Source organism: Tasmannia lanceolata, unplaced genomic scaffold (genome assembly GCF_043159265.1).
Source record: "Tasmannia lanceolata isolate RefF3 unplaced genomic scaffold, GAP_Taslan_0.1 ptg000015l, whole genome shotgun sequence".
Lineage (NCBI taxonomy): Eukaryota > Viridiplantae > Streptophyta > Magnoliopsida > Canellales > Winteraceae > Tasmannia > Tasmannia lanceolata.
Window position 1 is genome coordinate 18,017,108 of NW_027518692.1, and position 16,163 is coordinate 18,033,270.

A 16,163-nucleotide genomic window follows, 5' to 3' on the forward strand; every position below is an offset into this window, starting at 1 on the left:
AAGGGGCCGATTTAAGATATATGGGGGTCGATTTATCATTGCCCTATATCTAATCCAAACTTGCATTAATATTTTAGAAGATGATATTTTTTGCCTTTTTGAATGATTTTGGGGAGATGATATACACGCCCTTGTTTTACTAATAGCACTTCATTCTTTATATTACATCTCTAATCGGCTGCTACATTTCTAAAAAAGCTATCAACGGCCAATTAGAAAAGTGAAAAATAAATATAAGTCATTTGTCAAAACAAGAGATTGTGGTGTCATCATTGTTTTGAAAATCTTATGGATTACGATTTGAATCCCACGATTGAATCTAAATTTGCATGAATCTTGCGATTTTCAATTGAATCTTATTATTCGATTGTAAATCATATGATTTATACAATTCATGCGATTTATACTACTTAAGTTTTGCATAAAAGAAAAATAAGATTTTATTTTGAAATACCCTATTTCCCTTTGCATTAAAAGAAACCTTCGAAACTTCTCGTGAGAAGGAAGAAGGCAAAAGAGGTGGAGTTTGAACAAAGCGAACTAGTTTGAATTAGTAAAGTACAATGCATATGCTTTAGGACATTACTTGCATCGAGGTGGGAGACAACTATAATGAGGAGGACAACAGTGACTACCAATTTTTTTATAATTGATATTTGTAATTTGATGTTTGAGGTGGGTTTTGAAGCAATGCAGCATGTGCACTTACATTTTTTTGCTTAATATCAATAAAATTTAACGTGTCGACCCAAATTCCTAGACAAAATCCAGGTTAAAATAATAGCATATCGGTAAAGGAAAACATTCTCACCACACAGTTGAGCGCACCACAGTTCATCAATTTCTGGGTGATCGACTGAGAATGAAAGCAAGTGCAGATGAGATGCTAGAAAAGCTCATTATGAGCAGCTAAAATCTATAATGTTCACATAAAACTATTTTCCTAAGACTGCATTCGAAGTTTATTGCAAACTAAACTCTAGAGAAGGCTTCATTAATTACTAATACTATCGAGTTTCATCAGCAAATGCAATGATGAACATGCAGCGATTAACTTGGCTAGATAGAATGTCAAGAATTTTCATACAAAGGCATTTATTAAAATAACAAGTAGCTACAATTGGAGAATACCCAAAGCCTGATGCACACATATGCCTACTTTTGCATAGAAGAGAATAAACAGGAATCAAAGCGAAGAATAAAGAGGAACACCTGGTAAAGTGGCACCTGCGTCAACTATAAAAATATTGCCCGTCACATATTCCGACGAGTCATGGATTAGATACTGAGCAAGTGATGTCAAAGCTGGATCCGATGTGCCGAATGTTCTTAATGGGACAGTTCTCATCGCAATATTGTTAAGCCATTCTTTCTGCATAAGCCCCTCAGTGATCTCAGATCTGAATAGTCCTGGTGATATTGAGTTCACCCTAATACCATACTCCCCCAACTCCAGAGCCATGACCTGTTGGATCCAGGAAAAAAAAAACCTAATTTTTTTAATCTCGGATTCAAAATGGTCAAGTAGCAGATGTTCCAAGCATTTAAATGTCCTTGAAGTAGATTAAATTGATAAAAGGAGGCAAAACAATGAGTTAAAAAGCTGTTCTACCACTAAGCACTCTTTGAAGCCAAAAAAACAACCACCATGTGAAACTAAGCTATGCAGACAACAGTAGTCAGAGCAATACAGTAGAAAGAGATGTGGGAGCAAGGGTAATAAATGGGAGCTAGGCACCTACCTCTATAGAGACAAGTGTTGAATACGACAGTATAAAAGTCCATCATGTATTTTATTTCTAAACAAAACAGGACTAAGGGCGTGTTCGGCAACCATTTAGATAATGGATTCCGACACTTTTTTAGGTGATAAGAATGAAAAACGTTGAGAATCGAAAAAATCTCGTTCGGTATATCTGACCCGGAAAGCCTGTTTCCAATATTTTAGCGCTTTGCGCGACTTAAAGCTGGGATTCTATGAAGCGACAAGAAGTCGTTTCTATAAATTCTCATCAATCCAATTCCGCCCGTTTCTTTAGGCGAGAATGAGAAGCCTTGCCGAACACGCCCTAAATTGACATGCATAGAGAACACAGGAACACCACCAAGTAAAATATACAACGAGGTGTGGAATATGCATATGAAAAACTACATTCAGCATACAAAAAAGAAATGCAACAGCAAACATAACGGAATAACAGATCTGGCATTGGAAACATTGAATCCGATAAAGGTGCGATCATTTTTTCTTTTTTGAATGGCAGAGGTATTCATTAAATAGAAATAGACAAAGGCGGTCCAAATAATTACCAAGAGAAAGAGAGAAAAAATACAAGCCAACGATAAATAGCAACCCCTAATCCAAGTTAATGGCAATAATCAAGGTGGTAGGAAATCAAACATTTCAGAACCCTCTTTAGAAACGCCATCCCTTGCTAGCTTGTTGGCTACAGATTTAGCGGACCTCCTCACATGCCGGAAAGTTATCCCGAGGCCACCCACCTTATATTGGATCTCGTAAAAAAAGTGAGCAAACCTCAACGGAACGGAGAGGGAAACTCTAAGCCAACAGATCACATTTAGAGAGTCCCCTTCTATCACTACCTTATCCAAGGATTCTCTCCCCAAAGACTTGATCTCCTGATGGGCAGCTAGCACTTCTCCTTCACCAGAATCTGCTACCCTTATAGGACCCGATTAGGGTGTGATCTAGGCCATTAAAAAACATTGAATCCGATTGCCATACACTTGGAAGTAGGAATCTTCCTCATGGGTGCCGCTCTTGCGCTAGAACCGTGATTCGGCGCTCCTTAAGAAGGAAACCACTCCCATGGCGCTCCCAACCTACTCCTATTACTTCAGCAGTCCCATCATCACCAACTTCCTTGCATCAAACTCCTCCGACTCTTCAAAATACTTCATTGGAGCAAGCACAAAGGTGTGTTCAAAAGGCACGAGGAAAGACAGCACGAAAATGAAGATGATTAGAAATTACTACTTTTGATGCACTTAAATTTTGAAAGATAGATATGAAGATGGTTAGAAATTACTATTTTTTAATGTACTTGAATTTTGAAAATATATAAAGAGAATATTATACAAACACTCCCATCCCCTACCCCCCCCCCCCCCCCGGGCACTTGCTTCATGCTTATATGGTCATACATTTGACAAGTTGCTCAATAGATCAATAGGTCATTTTAGAATCTTTCGGTCAATTGCTTGCATTCATATGCCTTCAGGAAAAAAAGAAAGAAGTTTGATGATAAGATCGAGAAATGTATCTTTATTGGGTATAGTAATGAAACAAAGTGAGTGAGATCCTAAAAAAAGTAATAATGGATGAGGAGGAAGAGCATCAGGACCGAACCGGCCACTCGTAGGTAACCATCCTGGCCGCAAGCTCTCCTTGATCGTGTCCTCTTATCACTTTCAGAAAGTCAGGACCGGGTCGACCACTCATAAGTAACCATCCTGGCCCTTAAGCTCTCCTTGCTCGTGTCCTCTAATCAATTTCGTATTTAATAGTTCCGTAACAACTTCTTTCAATTCTTCAAGAGAATAATTTCAAACGACATATCCATGTACATGCTACACACTGATGGATGAACACTGAAATCCCTTTGTTTGCCATTAGCAGACCGAGAACAATGATTTCCCTTCTCAAATCACAATCATCTATGTAATATAATACTATAACATAGTGATTTATTAGTACCTAAGACCAATTGACAGATCAAATAGTATGATTACCCTGGTCATGGTGTTTACAGCGGCCTTTGATGAAGCATAGGCAAGCCCTCCAGGTAGCTGTCCGCGGTTAAGACCAGCAATAGATGAAATATTGATTATTGACCCTCTCAGATGTGCGTCACGCATGCGTTTACAGACATGCTTGGATACCAGCCAAGATCCAGTTAAGTTGGTTCTAAGAACATTATTCCATTCCTCCTCGGACAAATCTAGTGGGGACTTCACGTTACCTGATGCAACATAGCATGGCAGTTAGAAGCAATGTACTTCCCAGTGGAGCATAAAAATTATGGTGCAACTAAACAACTGATTAAGATGCAAGACATAATGCATCGATAATGAAATGTACCACATGTATAAACACAAAACAAATAAAACTGTAAAAGAGATTGCCGCCAACACATAGTTAACTTAGTGATTATTTATGCTTAAGCTATTAGTTAACTTGGTTATTATTTATCCTTAAGTTGTCTTTTGATGCAGGCCAGGTTTCGCAAGTATGTAGAAGATCTGGATCACGCCAAGAAGGAACATCTGGGAAGACGATAGAGGATAATTATTCATACAATAGGGTTTTAGGGTTTTATCTTAGGGCATGGGGTTCACTTATGACAAAATGGTGAGGAATATCCACTTAAGTCATAACTTCACAGTTTAAGAGTATAATAAGTCGTGGGGAATATCATGTCAAGTCTTAGGGCGTGGGGTTCACTTTTTAAAAAAATTATTTTTAGGGTTTTAATGACAAAAAGCACTCCGATCACTTTCAATGACTAAGAAAGAGGAAGTCAATTAGTAAATTTTTGTTGGCCACTTGAAAAGTAAAAAAAGGGGATGGTTTTTTATCATTCAAGGAAAAAAATAAAGGGGGAGTTTTATCCATACCTAGGTGATAACTACAGATTTCAGAATTGAAGAAGGGATTTCTCCCCTAAGAGGTTGTACTACAGAAATAACACCATCTTGCTGATTTCCCCCATTTTTCTACTTACTTCGCATTTGTGTCTGCTTACGATTTGTGGTATGGATGGAAAGTAGTATGCCAAGGTGTAAGGGATGAGCCCAAAGTGGTCCAAGCATGGAAGCCTCCCCCCCCCCCCCCACACACACACAACACACACACAAGATAGAGAGAGAGAGAGAGAGAGAGAGAGAGAGAGAGAGAGAGAGAGAGAGATGTTGAAACCAGTGTTTAAAAACTCCTTGACTCGGCAAGGAACTCGCCCGAGTCGACTCCTTTTTACCTCAGCCGCATTCCGCGTTTCACCACATCCGCGTTCCGCGTTTTGCCTTACAGAGTCAATAAACTCCTTTGACTCTCCCGAGTTATGACCTTGTCAACCGTGTTAGCCGCGTCTTGGCCGCGTCCGCGCCGAGTCAACAAGGATTTTTCTTGGCCGCGTTCCGCGTCAAATCCGCGTTTTTAAACACTGGTTGAAACTCAATTTCGATGGATCCAGTATGGGCAATCCGGGTCCATCTGGAACTGGGGGAGTTCTAAGAGACGATCAAGGCAATGTCATATGGGCCTACTCAGGGCCTATTGGGGTCACAGATGCTAATGAGACAGAGGTGTGGGCCTTTCACCATGGTCTTAAGCTTCTAATAGTATCAGAGCCAAACTGATTTTCCTGTTTAATCTATATAGATCAGACCTGTCCAGATCTGTGCCTATCAAACCAGTAAAAGTGCAAGCCCGAATCCTCAGATACCAACTAAATCACTCAAAACAACTCCCCTAATGTGTCAAATTCATAAACAATCCCATGCAAACATCAAGAAACGCTAAACTTGCAAGCCCAGATCCACCAAAACCCTTACAAACCCCACTTCCAGAATCACCCAAACAACACCCTCTACAAATTCAAGCCCCTAATTTTTCCATCAATGAAATAGTAAAATATCATCCAATTCAACAGAAATCAAACAATCCATTGCCAATATCATCAAAAACTTTAAAACCCCTAAAAAATCAAAATAAAATCAATAGATACTACCCCTTAAACAACCACCTCCTCTACAAATTCAACTCCCTAATTTTCCCATCAATGAAGAATCAGTAACAAGGCATCCAATTCAACAGAAATCAAACAATCCCATTCTCACTATCACCCAAAACTTAAACAAACAAACAAAACAAAAAAACCCCTAAAAAATCAAAATTAAATCAATAAAAATATTACCCCTAATTCCAGCATTATTAATCAGCGCATCGATCCGACCAAACGCGTCCCACGCAATCTGAACCGAGGCATCGATTACATCGTTGTTCGCAGTAACATCAAGCTCAACGGCTACTGATCTGACGGTGGAAATCTCCGGATCGCCGGAAAATGGGCCCAATCGATTGATTTCTTCGCAGAGAGATTTCAAGCGATCGGTCCTTCGAGCCGCGGCCACGATCTTACATCCAGCCTTGGCCAGACTCAGGCAGAAGTCTCGGCCGAGTCCGGAAGAAGCTCCGGTCACCATCACGACCTTTCCGTCTAGTCGGTTCCATGGTTGTAGAGATTTTACTGGATTTTCTGCCATGGATTTTTTCAGTTCAAGGGTTTGATGTTTGAGGGTTTTATAGGGATGAAAAACAAGGGAAATGATATACCCACCCCCCCTCTTTTACTTGGGACAGCTTATTTGGTGTATTAAAATTTAATTGTGACTGATATTTTATACTGGCGGGGATATTTTATACTGGAAATATTTCATGGAATATTAGTGGGGGGCTGGCGGCTGTTGTGAGATTTCCGAGCTGGAGTGGAGGTGATATATTCTCCCCTTTTCTACCCCGGGCCACCCCTCTAGTGTATTTATTACTTTTTTAGTTTTTACAGTACAAATTGGTGGCCAGGGGATCAAAAGAGGGAAAAAATAAAAAGGGAGATGAGTTTTCACCCCGCTTAGGATGACCACCCCAACGCACCCACCAAACGTGAATTGTGGGCAGAGTTCAACGCTTTTTTACGTTAAATCACGTTAAAAGGGAGCGCATCATCTTAAGGGGGCTGAAAAAATCATCGGCCAAACACAAATTGAAATAGCGTAATTTTTTTCACCATTTTTAGGGATTTCTCAAATGCTCACTCTACTTGAGCCCTCTCAGGTCTCTCTCCGCCCAAGTTAGTATTTAACAATTGGGCCATAAATATTTTCTGGAATAAATTTTTACGGTTGCCGGATGCCCTAAATCACCCTTTCATTTTTCTCTAATGAAAGTAATGCACTAGAACCTTGGAAACATCCCCCACCTATGGGAGAAGAGCTCTCATATTTCAGAAATGGTCTCCAGATTGTGACCTTAAAAAATTAAAGCTAACATCTATCCAAATTTGAATCAAATTCCCAGATTTTCATCTCAAATTTTGGACTCCAACATGTTTGGGTAAGCTTGCTAGCATTATTGGTACGCTTCTATACATGGACACCCCAATTGCTAAAGCCTCAAGACTCAGCTATGCCTAGCCCGAGTTTGTGTTGAAGTTTCAGCCGAAGACATTCTTTTGGACATCATTCACATCGACACTCCATATGGAAATGAAACTCAACTTGTCGAGTACGATTGGTAGCCCAAACCTTGTAACTTCCGCAAAGACTTCAGTCATTCGTCTGAAAGGTCTACCCTAAATCCAGGTATCCAAATCCCCCCACCACAAAAATTCAAGCAAGAATGGATCGGAAAAGGGACAAATGCTGATACAAAAGAGAATGAGACAAATGAAATTGCGGTAATGAAGTCCAATATTGAAGAAGAAGACCAGCTTTAGAGTGTGTTACCTACTGGAAACAGTTTTAGCATTCTGGAGAGCCTAGAACCAGAGAAGACTCCAAGTAGTGATGAGATCCCAACCAATCATGAAGCCGGTGGAGAGCAAAACGAGCGGCAATGCTAACCCAAATAGTCTCGGATAAATGTTTGGGGTCAAGTAGATTAGTTCAACAACACTAGTGATATATGTAATTGAAATGAAAATAAAGAAATTACATTTGATGATCCTGAATGTAAACCGCAAATCCGTAAGCAAAGATCAAAGGAAATATGCAAGAAAATGGAATGATTGAGTGGTAAAGGCACGTTACAAATTATCGCTACCCTTCAGATAGATTATCGCCCCCACCACAAGCGCTATGCAATCGGGTTCTCTTGCGACCTATCTCCAGGATACAACACCACTTTTCTTGTCATTGACAGTGTGCACACACCGGCTCGAACCTTGCGAACACGAACTATGCCGAGAAAATTGCCCAAATGAAACCAAAGCTTGCAAAGGCTTGAAAGCTTAAAACTTGTAAAATCAATAAACACGAAGAAATAAACACTAGCTTAAAGAATGAGAAGAGACAGTGCATATATCATAAGAGGAAGAGTTGCCCCTTTGTATACACCAAAGAGGTGTATATATCCAACATCACTCAATGTCTCTCTCATTTAAGCCAAAACCAATTCATTGCAAAGAATAAAGACAACTATAAAACGTATAAAATATTAAAGAATAATAAAAGCTTACAAAACATTTGAAATTTGATTCAAAAAAGTCAAAAGTGGTTAATGCTTTGAATATTAAAATATCCAACAATCCCTCAACTCAACTCAACTCAACAGAGCCTTTGTCCCAAACTAGTTGGGGTCGGCTAAATGAATCCTTAAGAAAAAGTTCATGAAGAAGATAAAAGGAATCTACCCGGCTCTAATCCTAGTTCTAGTTGGGTTCTTCTACGTGGATCATTTTCTTCTATTCTATCCTATCTAAGGTCATATTCTCTGTTATGTTCCTAGCTATCAAGTCTTTCCTCACTGTTTCTACCCAAGTTGTTTTCGGTTTGCCCCTACCTCTTTTTACTCCATTAATTTGTCACGAGTCGCTTCTTCTCACCGGAGCATCCAAAGGCCTACGTTGGATATGCCAAACCATCTTAAGCGGTGCTCTCTCATCTTCTCCTCAATTGGTGCCACCCCCACCTTTTTACGAATGTCTTCATTTTTAATTCTATCTAACCTTGTGTGGCCACACATCCATCTAAGCATTCGCATCTCCACTACACTCATCTTATGCACATGCTGCTTCTTGGTGGCCCAACATTCTAAGCCGTACAGCATGGCTGGCCTCACAATTGTCTAATAAAACTTTTCCTTCAACTTAGTAGGGATTTTATAGTTGCATAGAACTGCTTAGGGTTAACATCCTCTTCAATCTCTTCTTCCTTTCTTGGTGGCCCAATGTCTTCATCCAATAATCCCTCACATGAATCAAAATTCAAATCAAATATGGGCAAATTTGTAATATCATACAATGGGCGAAGGTGTCTTGTGAGCTCGAACATTCACTTAGTGTTCATATATTCCAGTCTATAAAGATTCCGAGTGAACTAAGTCTCGAACTAAGAACCTTGAGTAATAGACCTTCACATATTACAAACACGATATTAGCAATGTAATTGTTTTCTATCAAGGTAACACATTTCGACCATGTGCTAATCGTGTTTCATGAGCGCTCTAGAGAACAAGCGTTAATTCCCATAGGAAGTGGCCCCACTTCCACACTCACAGAGATGAGCCCATCAAGGGTACCGTAACCATGCATCCCGCTTATAAACAGCTATAGACCCATTCAGAGCAAAGCTCTTACTCCATATCATTACAGTTATCACCATTTACATCTTAGGGATAGGCCAAGAGAAGTTTTCCATTCTCTTAAAAATTTAAGTATAGTGCTCTCACCAATCACTTAAATTACTTGTTTCCCATTGAACCTAGTTCTTGGGATCTCCTGTCATATAGGTTGGGTTGCCATTATTGGTGATTCTATTTGATAGACTTTAGCCCCATCCCTCATTATGTTTCAACCACTAGCCTTTTTAGCTAGTCCTTTGGTTAGTGGATCTGCTAAATTTCTTTCTGACTTTATAAAGTCAATTGCAATTTGTGGGACCCGATCCCGCAGAGGGTCTCAAGTGCGCGAGGCGCTATACTCTCCCTTGGTCTCTCGTACCCACGCGAATGGCGTGTGCTTTTTATTATTGATTTTAATTACCCAACCAAGCAAGCAGCAACCAAGCCATAGGGTGCAAACAAACGTGCAACCTAGTACCTATAAGGGCAGGGGTAAGCCGCCGAGCCTAGCAATGTGTGATTTAATTCATCTTTTCCGTGAACTTGGGATCACTAAGGTAATCCGCAAAAGAAAGTGACAGAGTCGCCACCTAGATGAGGGATCTAGGACCCATAATTGACCAAAAATCTAGACTCGTTACCTGGTTACGAGAATGGAAGGTATGGGAAGTTACCACCACATGCACCATTCCTATCCGATAATCGGTCTTCAATTCCAAAAGTTAACTCTTTTGAATTTCTTTTAAATGGCTCATTTAACTCTATATTAATGTGCGAACTACATGACATGCATCATAAGATCTAATTTCAGTGTAATTCATAAATGTGTACCTTGATTTTCTTAATTTGTTTGAATTCAATCTAAGTGAAAGTTCTCCTAAAATTCTAATTTCATGGAAAGTCCTAAGTGATTTAATTACTTTTAATTTAAGGATTAATGTACAAAACCCCACCACTTATGTGTGGAGCCGACTCGGGCTTGATATGCCACTCAAGTATCCAAGTTGCCTACGTATCACAGCCTCACTGGAATCAGAGTCGATCGTACTTCGGTGCACTTAAACTAAGCTACTTATGCCTAACCCATCTAAAACACCGATCTAGACTGTATTGACTGTTTCAACAGTTTTAAGAGAAATTATTTAGTTCAAGTTGAAGATCTTATTATCCTAGGACTTCATCTAAGATGCTACATGGTCCTAGCTAAGTGCAAGACATCCCTTAGATTAATGTAGGTTAACCTATATCCTAGGTAACTAGGCTTGTCCTATGGAAAAAATGGATAAGTAGTGTAACTAGATCTATGACTCAATTGCTAATAATAGCAATCGGTCGTGATGGGGCTGGGCTCCTAACTCTAGGACTCCCTAAAACTTAGGACACAACTTGACGTAAGTGTTCCTAAGGGGCCCTAAAGGTTCCTACGATGGGAAGCCGTAATCCAACGGTTCCAAAGACATGGAGTGAGCTAATTCAATTTGTTGAACTTGATGATTTTCGATTTCAAGGATTTTTTATTCCTAAACATCTAAGGAATACCAAAGGCTCTATGATTCGTAAGTTTCGGCCTCGAATCGCAGCCATGGAAGGGAATCGTGCTCTCAACCCTTGTATAATTTAGCACGTAAGTTATAGTATCTTATTGCCTGGCATATTTCTCAGGATTTTCGTGGACAGTGGACCTCGGAGCCAATAACATACTATAATTTCGCACTCCAATTATGCTGGATCGATCGCAATTAGTATACGATTATGGTTACGATCTCGGTATCTAAATTTTCCTAGCATGTTATTTTACAAAGGAAATCTATTACTCCTAAGATTTCTGTTTCAGATAGATTAGTAATTGGATACATGATGAAAAGTTAGAGTTCTCTGAAAATTTTCAAGGTGCTTTGAATTAATTTGGATTTTTAAATGAATTTATCACAATTGGATCATATTAATGATTTTACAAAGAAGCCTATATATAATTAAGTTATCTGTTCTAGAAACTTTAGGATATGATGTATTCTTGAAAAATATATTCTGCTTGAATTTTTCATGATTTTAAAGATTGAAATTCGATTTTTAATTGCTTTTCCACTTTCGGGTCAGATTGATGACATTACACTAAAATATACAGTAAACGAATTCTAAATCCAACCAAAATTTTACTAAAACATTCTTGGACGAATAGAAAAGTATGAGAAAATTTTCAGACATTATTTCGATAATGTACTATTTTTAACAGCTATATTTATGCTCTAGTCAGAGCAATTAAAAATCAATAAAAAATATTACAATATGTCCAAAATTCCTGAGAAATTTACAATATGATTCTGACTGGTCCATTCATCTAGCTACCAAATTTAAGCTTTTAAAGAGTTCTTTTAATGATATGTCCTTCATATACATGAAAATCAGTAATTTTATCAAAACAATTCCAGTAAAAATAATAAATAAACTTCAAATCTTTTGAAAATTTTTGTATGATATTTAAACATTAAAAAATCTAATGAGGACCAAATTTCAACCAATTTTGAATGGTTTTGTTATATGAACGATTTTTAGAACTATCAAAATCCTATTTCCGGGTATTATTTAAACGAATTTTTGAGCCATCAAAACAAATAAAATCTACAGAAATTTTTAGATTTTTGGTGCTATTTTAACAACATTAAGACTCAGAAAATATAGCTTCACGAAAAACTCTTGGTTAAAACACTCACTTTGTAAAAACGATTCAAAAGCCACTAGACATCCAAATCAGTTAAACACACAATTTTCTCATATAATGGTTCATTTTTTACCAAAATCGATAATCAAATAAACTGACCCACCAAAATCATATTAGATCATGCATGGTAGCTTTTACGAAAATCATGAAAAAAACAAAGAAGCAATGGCCCTAAGCATGCTTTTCTACTTTTGATATTATAAAAAATGGAGGAACCTACCGTTGATCGCGCTCCTTGTCTCTAGGGTACGTAAATCCGAGGTATACGCTTTGTCGCACCCTTTTTTACGCAATAGAAAAAAACCCCAGAATTACCACGTGTAAGCTGCCTTGATGTATATCCGAGAGGCGATGAAAGAGGGCTTGCTTCACTAGAAGAGAGCTTGGCCGAATGAAAGAAGCATCGTCCAATGTAGATCTAACTAATAACCACGTTGGTCGCCAAGATTTTAATCACCAAGTGCCTATATGGGTTTTTGATTACCAAGAGATTTCGCTCTCAAAGATTTTGCAGTAAGATTTTTGTAGTGGGAATAATGACTCAACAAGAGAAATTTTGTCACACTTGGTAGTTCGAACACAAGACTTGAGAGGGATAAATTAGCTTTTATCAATAAAAAGGTATGAGTTTTGAGTATTGTTTCTGGGTATGGAATATGGGTACCAACAAGCGATAGAGTGTTGTTCGGCTGGAATCCTGACGAAGGTGGTGCTACCAATACCAAGAGATCTCCCTCCAATGAAGGAGAAGGCTGTTCTTTATCTTTTCTAGCGAGAGGGCTGACTTGCCATTTTTAATAAAAAGAAAGAGTATTGGGTTTTCTTTTTTTGATGCTTGCCTTCCTTTAAAAATCTAAAGCTGCCGAAATTTCTATCAGTGACAATTAGGTGAATCCACTTTTCAAAATTGTAGAATGCTAATTTTCCAAAAGATATCAATTTCCCAAAACAATCAAGGATAGAATGTTGCTAAAAAAAGTTCAAGAGAAAGTGTGAGGACGAGGGATGAAAGATCTATTGTTGCCACAACTCTCTTGGTTACCATGGATAGCAGCTTATTGTCATTTTATTTTGGGAGAGAAAAAGCATTGATTACCAAAAAGAAAGTCTCATATAAACTTCTTTCCTTCAAAGAGGGGAATCCTACGTGACATGCTTGCCTCAAAGAGAGTGGGCCATGATCTGATTGTTTAGAAATAAATTATTCCCTCTCCCAAGTGGCATATTGACCATAGCAACTTTCCAATTTGTGTAGGCATCCTCCCCATTTTCAAAGCAAGCTTGACATAGAGTATTAACAAAACACCATCCGTTGCTTATCTTTGTAAAGCCACATCTAGTAGATTGCAAGGGCCAAAAAGACCTTAATATCCTTGTTTATAATAGAAAAGCAACACCACATCCAATTGTCACACATTCACCTATTTGCTGCCCCTGCAAGGATAAAAGAGAAATTGCACTATCCTACCATCCTTGGCAACTCTTATATTTTTAGAAGAGAAATGTGTTCGATGATTTCATCGCCTTGAGAATAGCAACTCTCTCTCTCTTTTATATATTTGAAGACAGTGACTAAAAAAACAAAGACAACTTTGGATTCCAATACCTAATATATCTTGTTTGAGCTCTTAACACCACTTCCAAAATCCCTTTCCAAATGAAATCAGTGAATTACCTATATTGGCCCTTCAAAAGCATTCTCTTGGGACTATCCAAACCACCCAAACGATGGGTCACAATGTGATTTAGTAGCGCACTCCTAAATCATTTCTATAAGGTGATTCGTACCGTTCAAATTTGAATGTGCCATGGTCCGAATTGGCCGTGCCTTCCTAATTATTTCCTTCAGATGATCCAAGCCATCCAATAGGTAGGCCACATTGTAGATTCGTTGCGCTCTTTAGAACATTTCCATGGGCTGATTCGAGCTATCAAATTGATGGGGCCGCGGCACCACCAAATTGTACCTCTATATCCCCTCCATCGGACTATCTTGAACCGTCCAAATGATGAGTCACTACTTGAATTTGGCATGCCTTGCACATTTCCTCCATAAAATGATCTGAACGATCCGCTTTATTAGCCACGGCATAAACGGGTTGTGCTCCCCCAAATCATTTTTTCACTGAATAATCCATACCGACACTCGCGAACCCCATTGCATAAATGACCAAAACACATATAAGTCCTCCATAAAAAACGATCGTATTCATTGGATCAAAATAAATTCAAAAATCAACGATGTGGGGTACACTGACTTGATCTAAATTTAATCAAAATGTTTGATGCGGGCCCACCAAATAAGTTCAAATTCTCTCTTGTTTAGATTCTTGTGAATAACCCTTCTCAACACCAGACGGAAAAATGCAAAGCATGGTGGAAATAACCGAAAAGATCGAGAAAACGGAAGAGGCGGATACAAAAATACTGAAAAATTGATAGGAAAACACTAACTTCTTTGTTGATTAAAGCGGAACAAAATGGGGGTGTCTACAGATGCCTCTCTTTGGTAGAGATGACATAGTTATTGAATACCAAAGCAAAAGAGACAACACCATTTTGCGCAGCATTTTGCCAACAAAGGTCTCTCTAGACAACATGCAACCTAAATTCTAAATGCTTTATAATGCAAAACCTTAGATGAAGTCCTAGAATTAGAAGGCTATCAACGATCATTTACTCTAAACACCACGAGGTGGTAGTTCAGAATAACGGAGAATCGGATTCACTCTGGGTGCAAAAATCGTGCAATCCAGAACAAAATATGATTATGATGCGGCGCCGTTTTCGAACGGACAATGAAGGAATGGGATACCATTTTCGAATGGATTCCGGAGGGAAAGGAATACCATTTTTGAACGGTTTCAAAGGAAATGAGATGCCATTTTCAAATGGTCTCAGAGAGAATAATAGATGACTTTCGAAAGATTTTTTAAAAAGAAAACGAAGCATCATTTCCGAACGGGCTCAGATAAAATGTGATACCATATTTGTATGGGTTCAAAGGAAATGAGATACCACTTTCAAGTGGGCTCGGAAAGAATTAGAGACCATCTTCAAAATGGACTCGACAAGAATGAGATATCGTATTTATACGGGCTCAAGGGAGATCAGATACCATATTCGTATGGACTTGGAAAGAATGAGATACCGTATTTATACAAATTCCAAGGAAATAAGACATCATATTTGTATGATGCTCAAAGTGAATAACAGACCATAGTTATATGGACACGAAGAGAATGAAATACCATATTTTTACGGATTTCAAGGAAATGAGAGATCATATTTGTATGATGCTCAAAGATAATAAGAGACCATAGTTGTATGGATTCGAAGAGAATGACACACCGTAGTTGTACAGGCGCAAAGGAAATGGGACACCGTAATCGTATGGGCCCAAACAGAATGGGACACTGTAGTTGTACAGGCCCAAAGGAAATAAGAGACCATAGTCATATGGACTCGAAGGGAATGAGACACCGTAGTTGTACGAGTTCAAAGGAAATGGGATACCGTAGTCGTACGGGCCCAAAGAGAATGAGAGATAATTTTCAAATGGGCGAGTTACCGTATTTATACAGGCTCAAAAGGGATGAGAGACCATAGTCGTATGGACTCGAAGAGAATAAGAGACCACTTTGGAATGGACTCAGAGAGAATGAAATACCGTATTTTTACGGATTCCAAGAAAATGAGACATTACATTTGCATGATGCTCTATGAGAATAAGAGACCATTTTTAATGGACTCAGAGAGAATGAAATACCGTATTTATACGAATTCCAAGGAAATGAGACATCACATTTGTATGATGCTCAAAGAGAAGAGACCATTTTCAAATGGACTCAGAGAGATATGATAATTTGAGTTTTGACGGAGATTATCAGAAAAAATGAAATCAAAATCTCCATTTAATAACTTTGGAAGCAAAGGATTTAAAAACACCATGTAGTAAAGGACTTTCAAGGCTTGAATATGAGATGGCACTTCATTAGCAACCTACCCCAGCTTGAGACATTCTAACTTTCTTCTATTCATTGACCAGAGATCATTCTTCAAGATTTTCGCCATTCATGACAGTCT

General features: G+C 38.5%; 1 protein-coding gene across 1 annotated transcript; it reads right to left on the reverse strand.

Moving 5' to 3' along the window:
• Window positions 1-1,042: 1,042 nt before the first annotated feature.
• LOC143845414 (uncharacterized) lies at window positions 1,043-6,376 on the reverse strand. The gene is made up of 3 exons (XM_077353738.1): window positions 5,937-6,376; window positions 3,754-3,983; window positions 1,043-1,465 (listed from the first exon to the last, which is right to left on the reverse strand). Exons 1-3 carry the CDS (start codon window positions 6,283-6,285, stop codon window positions 1,187-1,189), a joined length of 858 nt encoding a protein of 285 aa, XP_077209853.1. The 5' UTR covers window positions 6,286-6,376; the 3' UTR covers window positions 1,043-1,186.
• Between the last annotated feature and the right edge of the window lie 9,787 nt (window positions 6,377-16,163).

Excerpts from the sequence above, each read along its gene's own strand:
- LOC143845414 (XM_077353738.1), bottom strand. The coding sequence starts at position 6,285 with ATGGCAGAAAATCCAGTAAAATCTCTACAACCATGGAACCGACTAGAC. Across the intron at positions 3,984-5,936 it reads TAATAATGCTGGAATTAGGG|GTAACGTGAAGTCCCCACTA; the intron begins GTAATATTTTTA and ends ATGTTGCATCAG. Across the intron at positions 1,466-3,753 it reads CTGTAAACACCATGACCAGG|GTCATGGCTCTGGAGTTGGG; the intron begins GTAATCATACTA and ends TGGATCCAACAG.